General features: G+C 51.7%; 3 protein-coding genes across 8 annotated transcripts in view; 2 read left to right on the top strand and 1 right to left on the bottom strand.

Moving 5' to 3' along the window:
• Mgrn1 (mahogunin ring finger 1) overlaps positions 1-1,803 on the top strand; it is a 44,507-nt gene extending 42,704 nt beyond the window's left edge. Inside the window, exon 16 of the mRNA XM_023711398.1 lies at positions 879-1,803. Within this exon, the coding sequence (XP_023567166.1) occupies positions 879-991 (113 nt within the window). The 3' untranslated portion in view covers positions 992-1,803. The remainder of the gene's footprint in view (positions 1-878) is intronic.
• A 1,407-nt stretch (positions 1,804-3,210) lies between these two features.
• Positions 3,211-6,541, top strand: Nudt16l1 (nudix hydrolase 16 like 1). Its single transcript, XM_004627802.2, has 3 exons — positions 3,211-5,065; positions 5,137-5,397; positions 5,857-6,541. The coding sequence occupies exons 1-3, from the start codon at positions 4,802-4,804 to the stop codon at positions 6,076-6,078; spliced, it is 747 nt and encodes a 248-aa protein (XP_004627859.2). The 5' UTR covers positions 3,211-4,801; the 3' UTR covers positions 6,079-6,541.
• Positions 6,542-6,626: 85 nt separating this feature from the next.
• Positions 6,627-17,810, bottom strand: part of Anks3 (ankyrin repeat and sterile alpha motif domain containing 3) — a 25,742-nt gene continuing 14,558 nt past the window's right edge. For 5 of the 6 annotated variants that reach the window (XM_023711478.1, XM_023711473.1, XM_023711475.1 and 2 more), the window contains 11 exons: positions 15,215-15,373; positions 14,046-14,177; positions 13,510-13,619; positions 13,035-13,208; positions 11,356-11,480; positions 9,310-9,451; positions 8,809-8,981; positions 8,397-8,482; positions 7,882-7,965; positions 7,569-7,657; positions 6,627-7,469 (listed from right to left, as the gene is read on the bottom strand). In XM_023711478.1, coding sequence (XP_023567246.1) covers positions 7,581-7,657; positions 7,882-7,965; positions 8,397-8,482; positions 8,809-8,981; positions 9,310-9,451; positions 11,356-11,480; positions 13,035-13,208; positions 13,510-13,619; positions 14,046-14,177; positions 15,215-15,373 — 1,262 coding nt within the window. In that variant the 3' untranslated portion in view covers positions 6,627-7,469; positions 7,569-7,580. The remainder of the gene's footprint in view (positions 7,470-7,568; positions 7,658-7,881; positions 7,966-8,396; positions 8,483-8,808; positions 8,982-9,309; positions 9,452-11,355; positions 11,481-13,034; positions 13,209-13,509; positions 13,620-14,045; positions 14,178-15,214; positions 15,374-17,810) is intronic. The other variant, XM_023711474.1, reaches the window with a different exon arrangement.

Here is a 17,810-nt window from a genome sequence, read left to right as displayed (position 1 = left end):
TCTCTGGCCCCTCTTTTTCTTTTGTACTTGGTATAAAGTCTCACTATGCAGCTCAGACTCATAGTGATCCCCCTGTTTTCAGCCTCCCCAGTGCTGGGATTACAGGTGTATATACCACCACAGTCTTAGCCTGCTAAGCCTGCCTGGGGATAGGGCCAGCATGGCATGTGGTGCCAGGATCAAACCTCTTCCCTGAGCTTGCCTGAACAGGCACTTAGTCCACTGAGCTATCTCAACAGCCCTTAAGCAACAATTCAAATATGCCTCAGCTGTATGAGACCCTGGGTCTTCTGTGCTCTAGCACAGACCTCATGGGGCATGGAAGTGACAGTCCAAGAGTGGGCAGAGCAGGCCTCTGAGGGAGGTGGGCAGGCTGCTGAGGCCTTCTACCTTGGAAAAGCTGCTCACTGGGGTGGCTCTGACTACCAGCTTGTTTTCCCACAGGATGGTGCCTGCTCTGTCCTGCTGGTTGGCCAGGGGTGTATAGCCTATGTCAGTGGTCGCAAACCTATGGCACGAGTGCTGAAGTGGGCTGTTTGTATCATTGAAAACTCTTGAAAGGTTTGCCGACACTAGCCTGGGTGGTAAAGCTCATGGCAGCACAGATCTGTCTAGTGCTGCCCTGGCTGAGGGAGGGGCCAGCAGGCTTTGGGGCCTGCAGCTTCCCTGCCAGGCTTATAGGGATGATTTGACCCAAGAGACACAGATCTCACTTGCCCTCAGTGTGGTTACAAGAGTTCCACAAAAAGTCTGTTGTTCCTGCCAGACAAGACAATAGGGGTGCTGAGTGGCCCTGCCTGTCTCAGGGCTCTGAGTTGATGGGAGCAGGTGAGGAGGGTACCAGCTGAGTGTGACCTTCCTTCTGCTCCTGCCCACAGGATGGTCCACATCCATGGAGACGCCCCACAGCCTCAGTACCACAGGACCCCCCTGGCCTCCGCTTGGTGGCTCCAATACTGACCCTGGGACCTCTGACCTGACCCCACTCTGAGAGCCTGATCCTGCTAGCAGCATGGAGCCATCAGCCCTTCAGACTCTGCTGAGGGACTGTTCTGGACCTCAGTATGACCCAAGCCTTTCCTGTCAGCACGCCCCATGTGGCACTAGCCTCTGAGGGGCCAGGTGACCTTTGATCAAAGAGCACAGTGGATTGTCCACTCTACAAACTTTTTTTATGGTTGATATATTTGTAAATGGTACAAGATAAAAGACAACAGCTCTTAACCCTGGGCCTTTGGCCCTGGGGATTCCCCAAATACCAGTGTCAATACTCTGGAATCTGGCAGAAAAGGAGTTATGGATGATGGGGCCAGCAGAAAAGGAGATGGATGATGTGCTGATTTCACAGACCTAGACCGGGGAGGGGGCCCAAGTCACGGTGAATGAAGGAAACAGTGCCTGTCTGTCTACCCCTTTCATGTTCCTTGTGGAACATGGAACAAGACTGGCTCTTGCTGCTACTTCCCCCCTGGTATCGTTGTGGCCATGGGTGGCCTTCTGTGGTACCTGAGGGCTCACCTGCTCTGGGCCCTTTAGTACCCAGGTATCTGCCCCAGGGTGCAGCCTTTCCTCTGGCATCTGTAGCGGTTGGTTCTCTGTGGCCTGGTATCCATGTCCTGTGCTTTCTCACAGGCACTGCTATGCTCCTTTTTCAGATGCCTTCAGAGTGGTAGCATTTCTCTTCAGCTGCTGCTGGCGAAGCATGTGTACCAGCTTCTTTGGTTTCCTGTTTTTGTTTTTGTTTTTTTTTTTGGTTAGTCTGTCTTTTTGAGACAGGGTCTCGCTGTATAGCTCAGGCTGCCCCTGAACTCACTATGTAGCCCAGGCTGGCCTGCCTCAGCCTCCTGAGTGCTGGGATTACAGGCGTGCGCCAGTGCACTCAGCCTGTTGCCTTTTCTGTTTACCTTTGCTTTTCTCTTATTTTGTTTGAGTGGAACCAGCCTGGGGAAAGGAGACCAAAAGCCCACATAGTTCCAGCTGTGATGTTGCACTGCTAATGCAGCCTTGGAGAGAAGTGCAGGGGCTCCAGGTGATCAGGCCTCCATGGGGCCTGAAGCCTCTGCTGTGCAGCGCCTTGGTCAGGGACGGTGGAGTGCCCTGGCCTGGAAGGCTGCAGTGCCGAGTCCATGGGAGGAGGGCTGAGAGCCTTCCCTGGGTCTCAGTGCTGCTTGAGCCCAGCTTTCCCAGTGGCATGCAAGGAGGAGAAAGCTAGTGGTGGACACCTCGTCCTTGGGTCAGCTGGTAAGCAAAGTATGTCTTTATATCCTGCTTTCCACCCACCGCCTGCCATAGGGTCACACATGCACGCCCCTCTCCTGGACAGTGTTAGTGGCACTATTTTGAAGGATGGGATGCAGAGTAGTCTGCCTTGGACTCACTGCTATCATTTGATGTACTCTGACTGGCTAGTTTTTTGTTTTTACTGTATATTTATAGTAATAAAATCATGCAGCAATATCCTGTTTATGGCAGTGATTGTTTCTTGGTGCACAGGCACAATACTGAATGGTGGTTCCTGATCACTTGTAGCCTCTGCCTCAGTTTCCTCATGTAAGACAGCAGCGACAGCATCAGTCTCCTCTACTGATGAGAGTTTCTTACCATTTTTATCTTTGTCATTCATTACTGTGGTTGGTGTGAAGCCAGATGGGCTGGCTCAGACGCCTGAGCGAGTGGTGGAGGAGCTGACTGGCAGGAGTGTGCTTTGCACTACCTCCATCTGGGATTCCTACCACAAGTGTTTATTAAGCACCAGTTGTGTGCTAGGGGGCAAAACAGACAAGGTTCAGGCTCCTGGCATTTGCTTCAGAGTCAGTGAGACACACTGATAGTCTTTCAGGTAAGGTAAGTGGGATGAGATGAAGTCACACGAGTCTTAATTTAACCAGGTGATCAAGCAGGCTTTCTTGAGCTCTGAAAGATGAGTGCTTCAAACAGCATAGCAGGTGCAAAGGCCAGATGGCGGGAATGGACCAGTGTGCAGGTGCAAAGGCCAGGTGGCAGGAGTGGACCAGTGTGCCCCTAGTAGAGAGAAATCCATTGGCTGGCTAAGAGCAAGGAGTATTGGGGGCCAATGTCAAGGACCTTGTAGAATGGTATTGTTGTTTTTGTAAGGGATAGTTTTGAAAACAGTTGGGTATTTTGTTTTGTGTCTTTGAGACAGGGTCTTGCTATGTAGTCCAGCCTTCAACTCTTGATCCTTCTGCCTCAGCCTCCAGTGTGCTGCTGAGAGTGCAGGCATGCACTATCATGCCCTGCTGAGACTAGTCAGGTTCTTTTGTTTGTAGAGACAGGATCTTGCTGTGTATTCCGGCCTGGCCTTGAACTTGTAGTAATCCTGCCTCAGCTTCTTGAGTGCTGAGCAACTGGTTTGGCTATAAGGAGATGGTGGGTTTGGAGGCTAGAACCCATGCAGTTCAGCCATGCTCCCCTGCCACCAGGTTATCCACCACCACACTGGGTCTACAGCAACCAGGTAAATAGCTGAAACTGTCTGCATTGTCCCTTTTTGACTGCAATCCTTAAGAGCAGAGAAAACCAGTGTCCTGGTTCCATCCCTGCCCCTGGGAATGCTTGCCATCCCTTACCCTGCAGCTGCTGTGAACACCTGGGCCTCATACAGCCCTGTTGTGGGTGTCAGGGGAGGTATGTGAGCCAGATTGGATTCCCTGTTCATTCTCCCAACAGACTCAGCCCTGATTAATGTGTTGGGAAGGTGTGGAGGCACAGGGATCCTTTCTCTTTTGTGACCTGGGCTCACATGGTCACATCCTTAGAACCCTAGACTTCCCCCTGCAGCTGGCCTTTGTAAGCCCCGGTTGGTCACAATAGGAGAAGCTCCTTGTCTAGTTCCTATCCCCTGGCCTCCTGATCCACCATGGCTCTAATGAGTTTCCAGCAGATCCTGCCAATGCTGTCCCACCTCTCAGCCCTTCCGCCCTTCTGAGGACAACACTTCCTGTGCTACCCAGAAAGCCCTAACTGCAGAGCTCCTTGCGGCTGGGGCCCAGCGTAGTATCTAGCCTGCTAGTGCAGATGAAGAGAGCTTCTCCTCAAAGCCATGTGTGTTGTGGGGTGGAAAATGACACGTGGGACCTGCTGGTGGTGAGGTCAGCCTAGTCACCGTGGGAGTCATGGGACCCCATTCTCCTTTGAACTGTTTTTCCCCATGCTTCTGAGGCCCAAGGACTTAAACAGCAATACATGGTACGTACCAAAGGCCCTTCTTCCCAGTGGAATCCAGTGGCTTTCTATTGTAGATACTGGGCGGGGGACAGTGGGGTCCTGCCTGTCACTAATCACTGGGTGCCTTCGTTAATTACGCCTGGAGAACCTAGGGACATTGGGCTGGCAAGTCCCTGGGCTCCAGATTCAAGTCTGAGTGCTGGGAGTCCCGGCTCCTTGCCAGCCAACCCACCTACCAGGGCTGACTTGTCTTCGGGGACTGGGGAGGGGAAGGGGAGCTCTGCCAGATCCTGATGTCCAGGACAGACAAGAACACCGATCCAGGGGCTTCCGGGGAGAAGGGCCTCATCACTTGTGGATGGACCCGCGCAGGCAGAGTAGGGTCCCAGGGTGAAATCCGCACCATGAGGGTGAGGAAACCATACCTAATAGCCTGCCTGCGGCGCCAGCAACCCAAATCCAGCTTCCCCGGACCACCCCAGACCACAACGCACGAAACCAGCGCACTCCACTGTACCTTGGTAGTTTATGTGGACACCGCTAAAGCCTAATTTGCTGTCTTACTCTGCCTCTCTAGGTGTTTGGGTCCCCCTGGGACTGGTTCCGGGACGCATTGATGATTGGTGGAGAGTGGCACGTTCGAGTGCGACTACCCGGATTGGCGGGACCCGGGGGCGGGGACGCGCATGCACATAAAGGCTGCCAGGGTGAGGCGGGGAGGGTCAAGATGTCGGCTGTGTCGGTTCCGGAGCTAAAGCAGATCAGCCGGGAAGACGCAATGCGCCTGGGGCCGGGCTGGAGCCACTCGTGCCACGCCATACTGTACGCCGCCAACCCCGGGCAGCTCTTCGGCCGCATCCCCATGCGCTTCTCGCTGTTGGTGAGGCCACGGGCGGGCACGGGCAGGGCACAGCACAGCCTCCGCGTCTGTGACTCACGCTCCCCTTGCAGATGCAGATGCGCTTTGATGGGCTGCTGGGCTTCCCCGGGGGCTTCGTGGACCGACGCTTCTGGTCGCTGGAGGACGGACTGAACCGGGTGCTGGGCCTGGGCCTGGGCCGCCTGCGCCTTACCGAGGCCGACTACTTGAGTTCGCATCTGACAGAGGGCCCGCACCGCGAGGTGGCTCACCTGTACGCTCGGCAGCTCACGCTGGAGCAGCTGCATGCAGTGGAGATGAGCGCGGTGCACTCTCGAGACCACGGCTTGGAGGTGGGGCAGCCGCAGGACCTCCCCTGCCCTTTCCTGCCCTCCCGGGGTTTGGTTCTGGCCCCGCGGAAGGTTCCGATGGGTAACGCGTCCTTCCGCTTCCGAGGGTACTGCAACCTGGTGGGCTGGGGCTGGGGCTACCCCAGGGCTGTTTTCTTTGCCTTGTTGCCTGCATTGCTAGTCTTGGGAGATGGGAAACTGATGAAAAGCAATCCAAAATGTCTCAAGATTCGCCATTTTTGCAGTCTGGATTTGAGACTCAGGGAACAGGGGTGTGAGAGGGCAGCACTTGAGGCTTCCAGGAGGACAGGTACAGAATGAGGCGTGCATAGGGTTGGGCCCAGAAACGCTTGCATTGCTCTTGGCAAGACTGGTTACTCTTCCTCTGGCAGATATGCTCCTCCTGCCAGGGCTTGGCCTCTCTGTGGAGGGTCTGGCCTCAGCCTTGGCCTTCTCCTGTAGGTGCTGGGCCTTGTACGCGTCCCCCTCTACACCCAGAAGGATCGCGTCGGAGGCTTTCCCAACTTCCTGAGCAACGCCTTTGTCAGCACCGCCAAGTGCCAGCTCCTCTTTGCCCTCAAGGTACTCAACATAATGCCCCAAGAGAAGCTGGCTGAGGCGCTGGCTGCAGCCACAGAAAAGCAGAAGGCTGCCCTGGCGAAGCTACTCCCTGCTTCCTCCTAAGGTGGTCCCTGGGGGAGCTGGGGCTGTTTTCAGGGACCCTGGAACTCCCAGGGAGTTTGTTTGCAGCCCCTTTGGTGACTGCATGGGATCTGCTTATCTCCACTGCCTGAAGCAATCCCTAGGACCAACTCCCATCTCAGATGGGTCAGTGGCCCTGGCCTAATGCAGCACAGCTCTGGACCAGTCTGGAAAGTTTCTGATGGAGGTGGACTGTTATGTCGCCTTTCCAGAGTCAGCCCCAGGGCCTGGAGAAGAGCCAGCTTTGGGTAGGATATTGTATTGTTAATTCTGGTTGTTGCTGGGTTTAGTGCTTTTGGCTTTTGTTTTTCATGGTATGAACTCTGGTGAGGCTTTAAAGCGACTTTGCCCACTGTGACTTGGTTGCTGACAGTGAGGCTCTTGCGGGGGCCCCAGCTGTGTATGCTGTTGAAGGAGAGTCAATAAAGTTGTTTTTCTTCTGCTAGACCTTCTCTTCTGAAATGAGGCCCAGCACTGGCCTTGGCAAGTGCCTCTCCAGCCCCCTTGCCTTAGAGCAGGTGGCTCTTTGCAAGGCCCAATAGGGACCAAGTCCCCAGGACAGGGCACTACACAAGAGATATCTGTCCCCTTGGTCTGCCTGTGCACTGCCAACCTCTCATCACCTTGTTCTGAGCTTCAGGCTCCCTTTCCTGAGCTGGTGGCTCCAGCTGTACTGGGCAGAGCCTGCCTCTCTCCAGTCTCAGCGTAGTCTGCAAGTAGCTCCAGGGCATCATCTGGAAGCAGTCTTAGTGTGCAGAGAGACCACAGCGGGACAGAGTTCACCTCTGGGCCCACATCTCAAAAAGACTGCCACTTGTGTGGCTGGAAAATACGTTGTAAGGAAGGCGTTCCTGCCAGCTTCCCCCTACCCTGCCCCCATGATCAGGAAAGCTTGCTGGGAAGGGGCAAGGGCTAGGAACCAGTGCTATTCACCCAAAGCCCTGAGTTGCTACGTTATACTTGGACTGCTGGCATGTTCATCAATTCAGCATGTCATAAGACCAGAATTGCTGATGTTAAATTTTATTTTCCAAACCAATGGCACATTTTCTAAGTAGTGCTGGTCCTCTCCTGTTCCTCTTCTGTAAGGTCAGACTTACGTGTGGTACCTGCATTTAGGGGGATATGCATATTCCCCATGCCTCGCCTGGTGTGGGTCAAGCATTCCACAAGCTCGGGATCTTAACCATCAGGCCCACATCCTGTTGCACTGCCCCAACAGGGGCCAGTCCCTGTCCTGCCTCGCTGCAGGCTGCTCCTCTGGGGCCTGATCCTTGGCCCTACCTGGAACCTGGCTGTGGCAGCTGCCTGCTCACTGCCCTCGTCTTCCTGGCATGTAGCTTCAGGGTGGATCAATCACCCAACGTCAGATTCTGAAAAAGGCAAGGCCCTGGTGAGAAGGGAGAGGAAGACTGAGGCAGGTCCAGGAGTTCCCACCTGCCTGTACAGCTGCCCAGAGCAGGCCCACTCACCATCCCTTGGGGCTAGGGCTCCCGCCACCTCTTCCCATTTAGCACCTGCAGCTTCTCCAGGCTTTGGGTCACTGAGCACAGTGCTTGTCCTGGGAACACAGAGGGATAGCATTCTCTGGCAAATCTGGGCAGCAGCAGGGAAGGGGTATAGGGCACCAGAAATGGATAACCTTGGGGCGAGGATACCCATGAGTCTGAACTGACAGTGTGGAACCTGCCCCACCGTAGTCATGACCTCAGCCACAGAGGTTCCGTTTACCATAGCCTGGTCCCTGGTTGGGGACAAAGCCTTGTTGCTCTCCTGGAGACTCACCCATTTCATGTACTCGGCCTTCTAGAACTCCAGACAGCTCCAGGAGGCTCATGGCCTGTAGGGATGTATGCCAGCTTTTGGAGTCTGTAGGGCAGAAGATGGGGTTGGCGTAGGTGTGTCCCCACAGGCTCTGCCTCTTGTACTGAGCTCCTGGAACCAGGAGATTCTCCCCATCCATATGGGTATATGAATGAACCCCACCCCGAGGCCAAGGTGGGGTGTTGTGTCACTCTCCTCAACTGGAGTCCACAAGATTAGAAAGTGTTCTCTAGCACTAAATGCCAACCAGGCTCAGACCCAGGAGGAAGTGAAGGGCCCTGGGCCCTAGCTGGAGAGCAGTTGCTGGAGGTCTCAAGATAGCAGGGCCTTTCTCTCTGCCATGCCTTCCACCACTAGGGTGTACAGGTAAGGAAGTGGGTCTGGTTCCATATCTGTTGGACACTGGGAGGGTGGGGTGACCAAATCAGTCACGTGGAACCCCTACCCCTGCAGAACCAGGCTGTAGCTGTCCTTACCTCCTGGGGGTAGCACTGGGCCCATGGCAGCTGTGCTGGGAGTCTGGTCCTGCCTCATGCGGGTGGACAGCTCAGTTTGACAGGCTCTGCCAAATGAAAGATTAGTGTGGATGAGGTGAAAACCTTGCTGCTAAGCCCCCCACCAGAACTCTCAAAGGCAAAGGACACTGGTCCTGTCTCCCCAGCTGGTCTGCATGAGCCTGGCAAGCACTCCTGGAAGCTGTCCAGGTGAACAGGAGAGGCCCATGCTGAGCCCACAGTGTGCTATGCTGCCGGGTTTGTCCTGAGTGAAAGGGCAGGGGGCACTGAAAGGACCTCGGGCCTAAAAGAAACGGACAGTGGCTGGTGCCAGGCGCAGCAAAAGCTTGCACCCCTGCAGGGCAGCTGCCCGGGTTCTGCATCATCTACTCACCGTAGCTGCTCCAGGATGAGCACAGCATGCTGGGCCAGGGCCCAGGTCTCCTGCAGCTGGGTGTGCACATCCTTTCGGGCTCCATCCTGCTCCAGCAGGCAGCTCTCCACCACAGCCCGTAGCTCCTGTTCCTGGGACACCTGGCCACGCACGGCCTCTACCTCCTCACAGCGCTGCAGGGTACAGGGCCAGGCTGGGTGTGGGCCAAGGCCCTGGTGACTTGGGCAAGGTCTTCCTCAGGGGCCTTATGTCTACTCTGCTGTTCCAGACCCTGTCTCTCCCATCCTGTCTTCCTTCTCAGAGCCTCACTCTGGTGTGTTGCCTTGGTTCCTTCCTATAGCCCAATACTCTCTGGCCCCTACCTTCAGTGGCTCCCCCTAAGCCCACCTCTGCCTGTGTGACAATGTCGCTATGTTATCTGGGAGCTTCCCTTACTTACTGGCTTCAGGTGTCACCTCCCCTTCCCCAGGCAAGGCCCCTCAGCATACTCTCCCCACTTGCTTTGTGCAACTGGATGGCAAGTTCCTGCATCTCAGCCTCTAGCCGGTCCGCATAGGCCAGCTCTAGTGCATCACTGGGGGGGCGGGCACTGCTGTGCCAGCGCGCGATGGCTGAGGTCATCTTCCTTTTGGGCCCAAACAACCTGAGGGGATAATCAGAGAAGGATGTGTAGCTGACACTGACACACACATATTCACACTCTCACTCTCTCTCTCAAACACACACATACAGCCTCCACAGCTCAACCAAACTTGTCCCCTAGGGAACTCCCATCTATAAGAAGGGTAGGGCTGGATGCTGAGGCAGAGGACAGAAACAGCTGTCAAAAGCCTGCCCTGCCATTCCGCCCCCCTGCGCCTTGCTCTAGGCTGTGGACAGCCAGGTCTGCCTACTCAAAAGGCCCTCAAGGGGAAGCTCACTGGGAATTGTCTCCCCACCTACACAGCCGTACTCGAAGAAACGTGAATCTTGGCACTCTGGAATCCACTGAAGGCTTGGAGGTAAGTACCATTTGTTTAGATTAAGTTCAGCTCTTAGCCCAGCATGGTGGCACATCGATTAATCCCAGCTACTCAATAGACAGACTGAGGCAGGAAGATGGTGAATTTGAAGCCAGCCAGGGCAACTTAAGGTGACCTTGTCTCAAAATTAAAGACTGGATATGTTCCTCAGTAGTGAGTGATTGCCTAGCATGTGTGAGGCCTTGGGTTCCATCCCCATTAGCAAAGAAAATGGCATTAAAAGGCAGATATAAGCAGGGAAAAGAATGACTCTGCAGATTAGAAGACAAGAGAAACTTGAGTCTGAGGAACAAAAAAGAGAATGCACAGAGCTTAAAGGACATCTGGGGCGTGCTAACATACATCAGGAATCCCAAGAAGAAAAGTGGGCACGTACACATATGGACTCAGTAATATTCAGACACATCAGAAAAACACTTTCAGGGCTGGCCAGATAGCTCAGCAGATTAAAGTGCCTGCTTATGGGCTGAGGAGATGGCTTAGTGGAATAAGTGCTTCCTTAGCAAGTGTAAGGGCCCGAGTTTAATCCCCCGTTCTGAGAAAACAAAACAAAAAACCACCTGCCTAATCAGAGCATGGCAGCCGGCCCAGGATTCGGGCTGGCCCGGGGTTTGATCTCCTGCAAGCCGTGCCAGCCTCTCCCCCAGGGCACCCTGAGACAGGCAATTGAGACTGGGCTTGGTGGCACCTGCCTGTAATCCAGCATTTGGGAGACTGAAAACAGGAAAATCACTGCGAGTCTGATCTACCCAGTGAGACCCTGTAGATCCTGTACCAAATATATATTTAAAAAATAAACATTCACAAAATACTTTTGGGAGCAGCTCATACACAAGGGGTCTTCATAAAATTCCCAGCAGATTTCTCACGAGAAACTAGCACCAAGAGCCCTTTACCTAGCTAAACTGTCCTTCCAACATGGGGGGGGAACCAAGACATTCTCAGACAACCAAAAGCCCATGGAGTCTGTGACCACTGGAGCTGCCCTGCAAGAGGCGCTCACAGGAGTCCTGCAGGGAGGAAAGGATCCAGGAAGTAACTGGAGCCACGTGAAGAAACAGAGTTCATGTGCAGGGCACTGCTGCCCAGACCCAGTAAGAAATGAGAGAGCACTTGGGGGTGTTACCATAGTCGCCAGGAATTAGGATTAAGGGTACCGACTTTGTGTCCATTCAGGAAGGAAGACTTAAATTATTTGGATTTTATGCTAAAACATAAAATACATGCTTGAGAGCTTGGATATAAAACATACCACTACACAGTGTAAATTACATTACTAAATTGTTCTAATTTCTCTAGTAAAACTGGTAATTATCATTTATAAAGTATGTTCCAATCATGAATAAAAGTAATAAAATCCTAATTACAAACCACCAAACAGTAAACTGGCAGATACACCCAAGGGCCCTGAGCACAGCAGTGTCAGCCAGGTATCAAGGACAGCGTAATAGGGCTTTCGCACAGCCGGGAAGCACTCACTACCTGGTGCAAAGCACTACGTCTGGTGGAAGTGAGGGAGACTCACGTGATGCCGATTTCCTTCAGGTCACTCTCAGTGAGGGTCAGAAAGATGCGGAGGTCCACGTCCTGCTCCTCAAACACCTGCAGGTACTTCAGACACCCAATCTGCTCCAGCAGTGTAGCAAGGTCCTAAAGCATAATGACGAGCAGCAGCAGGAGCACCGTGGGACAAGAACAGGCTTTACTGATGTTCTAAGCCATGCTGATGCCCCGAACCCAGCTCCAAAGACAAGACTTGTCTGTGAGGGCAGAGCCCACAGTGCCCGTGAACACGCAGTGCTGCAGGCAGGGCAGGGTGCTTAGCTACGCAGCACATGTTCTGGGCATGCGATGGTGGTCCTCGTGGATGTCTGGTGCCAGGAAGCAGTCAATCTGAAAATCTTGTGATAGGTCATTTTCCTCTCATTTAGGAATTCTCTTTAGCTGATGGTTTGATTTCTACTTCTACATGTGTCTCTCCCTGCACTTACATAGCTGGTGTTTGCGGTGCTCTGAGTGCAGACTGTGCTGCTCACTGTTAGGGATATGGGCAGCTGCGTAGCGCACACCCCTACGTATGCCTGATGGTGCGGCACAAGTTTTCCTTCACTCTTCTGTTTCTCAGCTAGGATCCCTCCACCAGCCTATCTCAAATTTCCTTACTCTGGCTTGCTGTTCAGCTCATCTAGTGAAACTTTCATTTTAGTTGTACTTTCCAACTCCGTGATTTCTATTTTTATGTTTTTTGTTGCTTTGAATGAACAAATTTTCAAAGCCTGTTACCCCACTATTTTCCTTAAGAAACCATCTTAAGATCACTATGACCATAAACTCTAATCATATGTGCTTGAGGAGCCAAGAGGAACACCTGCTCAGAGAGCGGGGCGCACAGGCGCCAGAGCCCACAGGCTTACTGAGCACATCTTCTCTCTCAAGTCAAGAGCAAATGCTTACCCCTTAACACGCCCACACAGATCAGGACTCAAACAGCCACGTTAAAGTATGATTCTTTTTTGGGGGAGGGGTGGTGGTTCAGGCTACCTTAAGGGCGGGTCTGATAATGCAAGTGGAGGTGGGATCGAACTTCGGTATCCTGTGCCTGACTGCATTTGCATGAGCAGGTGCTTAAACAACTGAGCTAACTGGCAGGCCCAAAAGCACTTTTTTTTTTGTAGCACTGGAGATTGAATTCACACTCTTGCGCTTGCCAGGGAAGTGTTTAGTCCACTGAGCCATCTCCCCAGCCCCATCAACCACATTAAAGTAGATGAGACCACTGTGCTGTGGAGGTCCACATCCTGCTCCTCAAATGCCTGTGATCCTACGTGCTCAGCCAAGTGACCCCCATGAGGAAGCTGCCTTGGCTTTGGTTATGTGTGTGCTATGTGCTGTCACAGGGTTCTGCTTCGCATCAATCTTGTTACCAACTGGAAGCAGCTCTGAAATTGGTCGTTTTTTTCCTCCCTAAGCTTGTGGAGGCCAAGCTGAGTATGGCCAGTGAGGGAACACACAGCTTTCCAGAGGGCAGAAAGAATACACTGCAGTGGGCTCCTGACCATCAGGAATCCTCTCTGAGCCCACAGGTTTGGGGTTATTTGGAGAAGTCATTACCACACTATTTTATCCAAGCCCCTCACAGAAATGCCCCTCAAATCTTGGAGGCGCATCATGGAGTGCAACCATCAGCTTCACAAAAGGGCTTACCTGGGGCCCAGAATAGGGGGACAGCTTTGCATGGGGGACAGATCCTGGAGTGCAGGCTGCCCCAGAAGTCGTGCTTGGAGGCCACTGGCTCTCGCAGTTGCTGTAACGACTCTTGGTCTTCATATAACTTTTGGTTTGCTTGCGAACAGAGCTTTTGCGAGTGTGATCTGAGTCCTACAGGAAGTGGTATATTGGAGCAACTTGGTACTCACAGCCCACAAGGTAATGGCTGGACCTGCTTCCAGTCCATGCCTCTAGTTTTGCCATGTGCCCCTGTGTTGTCTTTTGGGGTGGGTAGGACTGGAACACCCTTCAGTAAACTCCCTACTGCCACCCAGAGGCCTCCTTAGTGACTCTGTAGCCTGTACCATCTGAGCTCAGGCTGTGCTCCAAGAGAACAGGGCTTATCCCGTGTCAGGTGTTCCCCAGCACCAAGGGAGAGAACACTGATGGGAAATCCAGGGAGAGAAGTTACCTCATTGCTCTCCAAGGAGGCTTCACTGCTGAGCCCTTGGGCCCGCGCCAGGCCCTCACTGCTGCTGCTCCTCCGCAGGGCCCCAAAGCTGGCACAGAAAGCAGGCTCCTCTGGCAGGGAAGACAGAATGCCTGACCACAGGCCTCACTCAAGTGGACAGGGGTGGGAGGCTCCCCAGAGCCCTGTGAAGTTACCTGCCACTCAGCCACCAAGCCCTGCTACTGGTTCTGTGCTGACTTCTGTCCCACCCCACACTGGCCATCAGCACTCTTCTGTGATTAAAGGCCAAGAGCTTAGAACAGGCATGATATGGTGGGAGGCTGCAGCACAGGTGCCCTCAGGAGGGCAGCTGTGCAGGCTGAGGGCCTGCTGGCACAGAGCTGAGCCCTGGACTTGCAGTGGCTCTCCAGCCTACATGGGGACTGACCCGGATGTTTCTCCTCACCTGCCCGACACTCTGATTTTCCTCACAAGAACTAGGGCCTTCTAGACCTTTTCCCACTCTCTGAGGGAGCCTGGCAGGAGGTGGGGCGTACCCCGGCTGCTGCTGCTGCTGCTCTCCACATCTTGCTCATTGATGGGGGAGGTGACATCCCGGTAGCAGAGGCCTTCTAGGGCATTTTCCTCACTGCTGGTGAAAGTCACATAATCCCGTGGAGGCACCTGTTCTGTGTGCAAGATGGGGCACATGAATACTCAAGAACACAAGAGTGACTATCCTCTCTCTAGGGTGAGAGGGGACACAGGGAGCAGGAAGGCAGGGAGATGGGTGGCTACCACCCTCTCTGTATAATAAGTGTCTCTTGGCTGAGGAGCTTGGAGACCAGTTTGTCTGGAGGAAACGGTCTGGTGCAGCAGTGCTCAGGCAAGCCCAGCCATTTTGGGACCATGGCTGCTGCTTGCTCAAGGGTAGAAGGAAGGTAGCACACTGGCCCTACAGACCCCTGAGCCAGTGGGAAACCACACATGCATACGAGTGTGTTCATACGCACATCTCCCAGGCCTCTGTGTCCTCAGAGGCTTTTCAAACACGAGCACTTAGGAGCTGACCAGTCCCCACTGAGTCACGCCCGCCAAAAGACCAGGTTAAACAAGAAGGAAAAAGGCCCTGGACTAACAATAAGATCAATAAAAAATTCATGATCCTTGAATAAACAAGTGAATTTGAGAGTGGCAGTGTATACCTGTAATTCTAGCACTCTTGGAAGTTGAGGCAGGAGGACTACTTTTTGAGTAGTTTGGGCAATTTAGCAAGACCTTGTCTCAAAACTTAAAAAGAAAGGGGTAAAGGGTGCTGAGGATGTAGCTCAGTGTGGAGACTATGGGCTCAATCCCAGTATTGCATTTAAAAAAACCAGGGGACCGTGGCACATGCTGGAGAATCCCTTGAGGCCAGGAGTTCAAGGCCAGCCTGGGCAGCACAGTAAGTTCCTTCCTCAAAAGTTGCATCTCCAGATGAGGATGCAGGCAGAGCCCAGGAATGTCCACACACAGACGAACTGTGTGGTGTATGAAACGCAAGTTCATTCTTGTTTCTGTGGTGGGAGTTTTACTCTTGCACATACAAGGCCCAGCTGCCGGTCCCACTGCAGCCTAGGACCCAGGGAACCACATTTGAGGTCCAGAAAGGGATTCTGTTCTCAAGACAGGCTGGGGCGGCTGGGAGGATATGTAAGTGGAACCCTCAAAAATGTTGTATGCTCACCATAGTGGGGCTGTGGGGTCTGTCTTCCAAGCCCGATGGCTGTGATCCTGGCCAAGGCTCGTGGTCCCTCATGGATGCTGAGGCCCTTTTTCCGACAAGGCCTCTGTCTCTGAGCAGCAGGGTAGGACTCATCTGAAGAGCTGAGGTCTTCGTATTTTTCTGTAGGCCAAACACCAAAATTAAGATAGACTGTTTAGTGATGGACTGATTTACTAATCTTTATACTAACTGGAAAAAAGAAATTTTTTTTTGGTACCAAAAATTGAATTCAGGATTTTGTGCTTGCGAGGCAGGGGCCGAGACACTCAGCTATGATACCCCAAGCTCCAGGTATTCTTAAATAAAGAACAAAAGTATGTTCCCCAAGACTTGACATGTGAGACAGCCACAACTGGCAGTCCACTGCTCTCGGCACAGGATAAGAAGTCAGGGGGGCTGGTGAGATGGCTCAGTGGTCTAAAGCACCTACTTAGAACAAGCTTAGCGAAGCCCAGGGACCATGGTTCAATCCCCCAGCACCACATGCCAGCCAGCCCGCCCCCTGGTGGGCTGAGCTGGCTACACACACACACACACACACACATAAATAAATAAAATTTAAAAAAAAAAATAAGTCAGTTGTGATGAAGGACTTAAATTCTTATTCATCTCTTTGGGTTTCTAAAAGTTTGCATAATGAACCTGTATTGTTAATAATCAAACAAATTTTGTTCTAAACTGAAGGAATGGTTAAGTCAGTTGGTTCATAAAATATGGCACTGTTAGTCTCAAATGCTTAAGCAGCTGCTTAAGTCAACCCGAGGGAGCTGAGCTACACAGGCTTGCTGTGTTCACAGAATACTTCAAATCCCTACATGAGCTCACACCCAGAGCTTTTACCACTTCCTAGCTTTTCAATTTTTCATAATTGTTCATAACTATAAGGCCAAAATTCAGTGATTTATTTACACCAGGCTCCATCTGATTTGACTTTCAATAGACAAGGAGGCATATAAATGAGGAATTGGTGAAATCTTTTTGTGCTGGTAAATGGGCAGAAATATAAGACCATTCCATCCTTAGAGTAGGAAGGGAGCCGACCACATGAGTGGTGGCCTTGCTGGCTCAGATGTGGCCTCACAGCCCAGTCCAGTGACTCCTGGCAGCCACATGTAGGCTAGGGGCCCCCACAGGCTCTCCTCTCCTGCATATGCAAATATTACACTACCCAAAGGCCTGAACCATCCAACAGACGATTCAGGAGTGCAAAGGAGGTGAGCGAGGGGAAGGTGGCTGCCTTTACAAACCTTCCTCATGGCTCTAGATACTCAAAGCCAGGGTGCTCCCTGCCATTGAAAAGCCTAGGCCAGGGAGTACCCAGTCTGACACATGGACCCAACTAGCGTTACAAGTCATCATCTAGGATGAAGCTCTAAATGGTCTGAGTGTCACCAAAAGGCAGCAACTACTTTCATTTTTTTTTTTTTTTTGCGGAACCGGGGATTGAACTCAATCAATCCCTTGCGCTTGCCAGGGAAGTGCTTATTCCACTGAGCCATCTTCCTGGGCCCAGCAACTACATTTAATATAAAAGAAACTGCAGTATATGCGAGGAAAAGGGAAACCTGAGTCGATGATTTTATGGAAAAAGAAAGATTTGAAAGCCCTCAGTAACAAATAAAGTTTATAGATATGTACAGAATTCCATACCCAGGTAATAGAGAATACAGTTTCTTCTCAAGCACACAAGGAACATTTAAATAATTAGGAGACAAGGCAAAGCAGGAACTATAAACATTTTGACTAAACAAAAACTAAAAGCCCAGAGATATAGTGGGAAAATACTGGGTTCAAAAAAAAATTTTTTTTTACAGAGCTTCCATTAACTCTTGAATAAACAGCAAAATATAGAAAGTACAGAATTTCTTAAAAATAACAAGAAAAAGAAAACAAGAACACTACACGTCAGAATTTTTGGAACAGCCTTAAACATATCGGGTAAAAGGCAAACAATAAAATACCCAAGCCAGAAAACTAGAAAAAAAAAAAAGGAAACAAAGGAAAAAACAAATTGAGACACACAACTAAAATTCAGGCCATGTTTTTTTCCCCCTAAGTAGACAAAGCATTATGTAATTTTAAGACAAAAAGGAGAACACAATATAAAAAGAAATAACCATCATAGAAAGAGGTTATTATATATTATAGGAGAGGTTTTTATTTTTTTTCTTCTGAGTTTGTTTTGCTTTTGCAGCACTAAGAATTGAACTTACAACCTCCATGCTGAGCTACCACCTTGGCCATTTTTTAAAATTCAGAGACAGGTTTAAGTGGCCTAACTGAATTTGAGAGCCTCCCCTCAGCCTCCCAGAGTATTGGGATTACATGTGCTGGCACCTGTGGCCCAGACAGTTTTGTGTTTTTAAACAAAAGCTATTTTGAAAGCCTCTACAAATAAGTCTGAAATCCTAGATGAAATAATTTCTTAGGAAAATAGTTTACAAAAATTGAGCCCAGTGGGGCTGGTGAGATGGCTCAGTGGTCTAAAGCACCTACTTAGAACAAGCTTAGCAAAGCCCAGGGACCGCGGTTCAATCCCCCAGCACCACATGCCAGC

This window comes from Octodon degus, unplaced genomic scaffold (assembly GCF_000260255.1).
Source record: "Octodon degus isolate 3935 unplaced genomic scaffold, OctDeg1.0 scaffold00021, whole genome shotgun sequence".
In the NCBI taxonomy this organism is placed as follows: Eukaryota; Metazoa; Chordata; class Mammalia; order Rodentia; family Octodontidae; genus Octodon; species Octodon degus.
The sequence above is the reverse complement of the archived record's forward strand: the minus strand, read 5'-3'. Positions and strand labels throughout refer to the sequence as shown.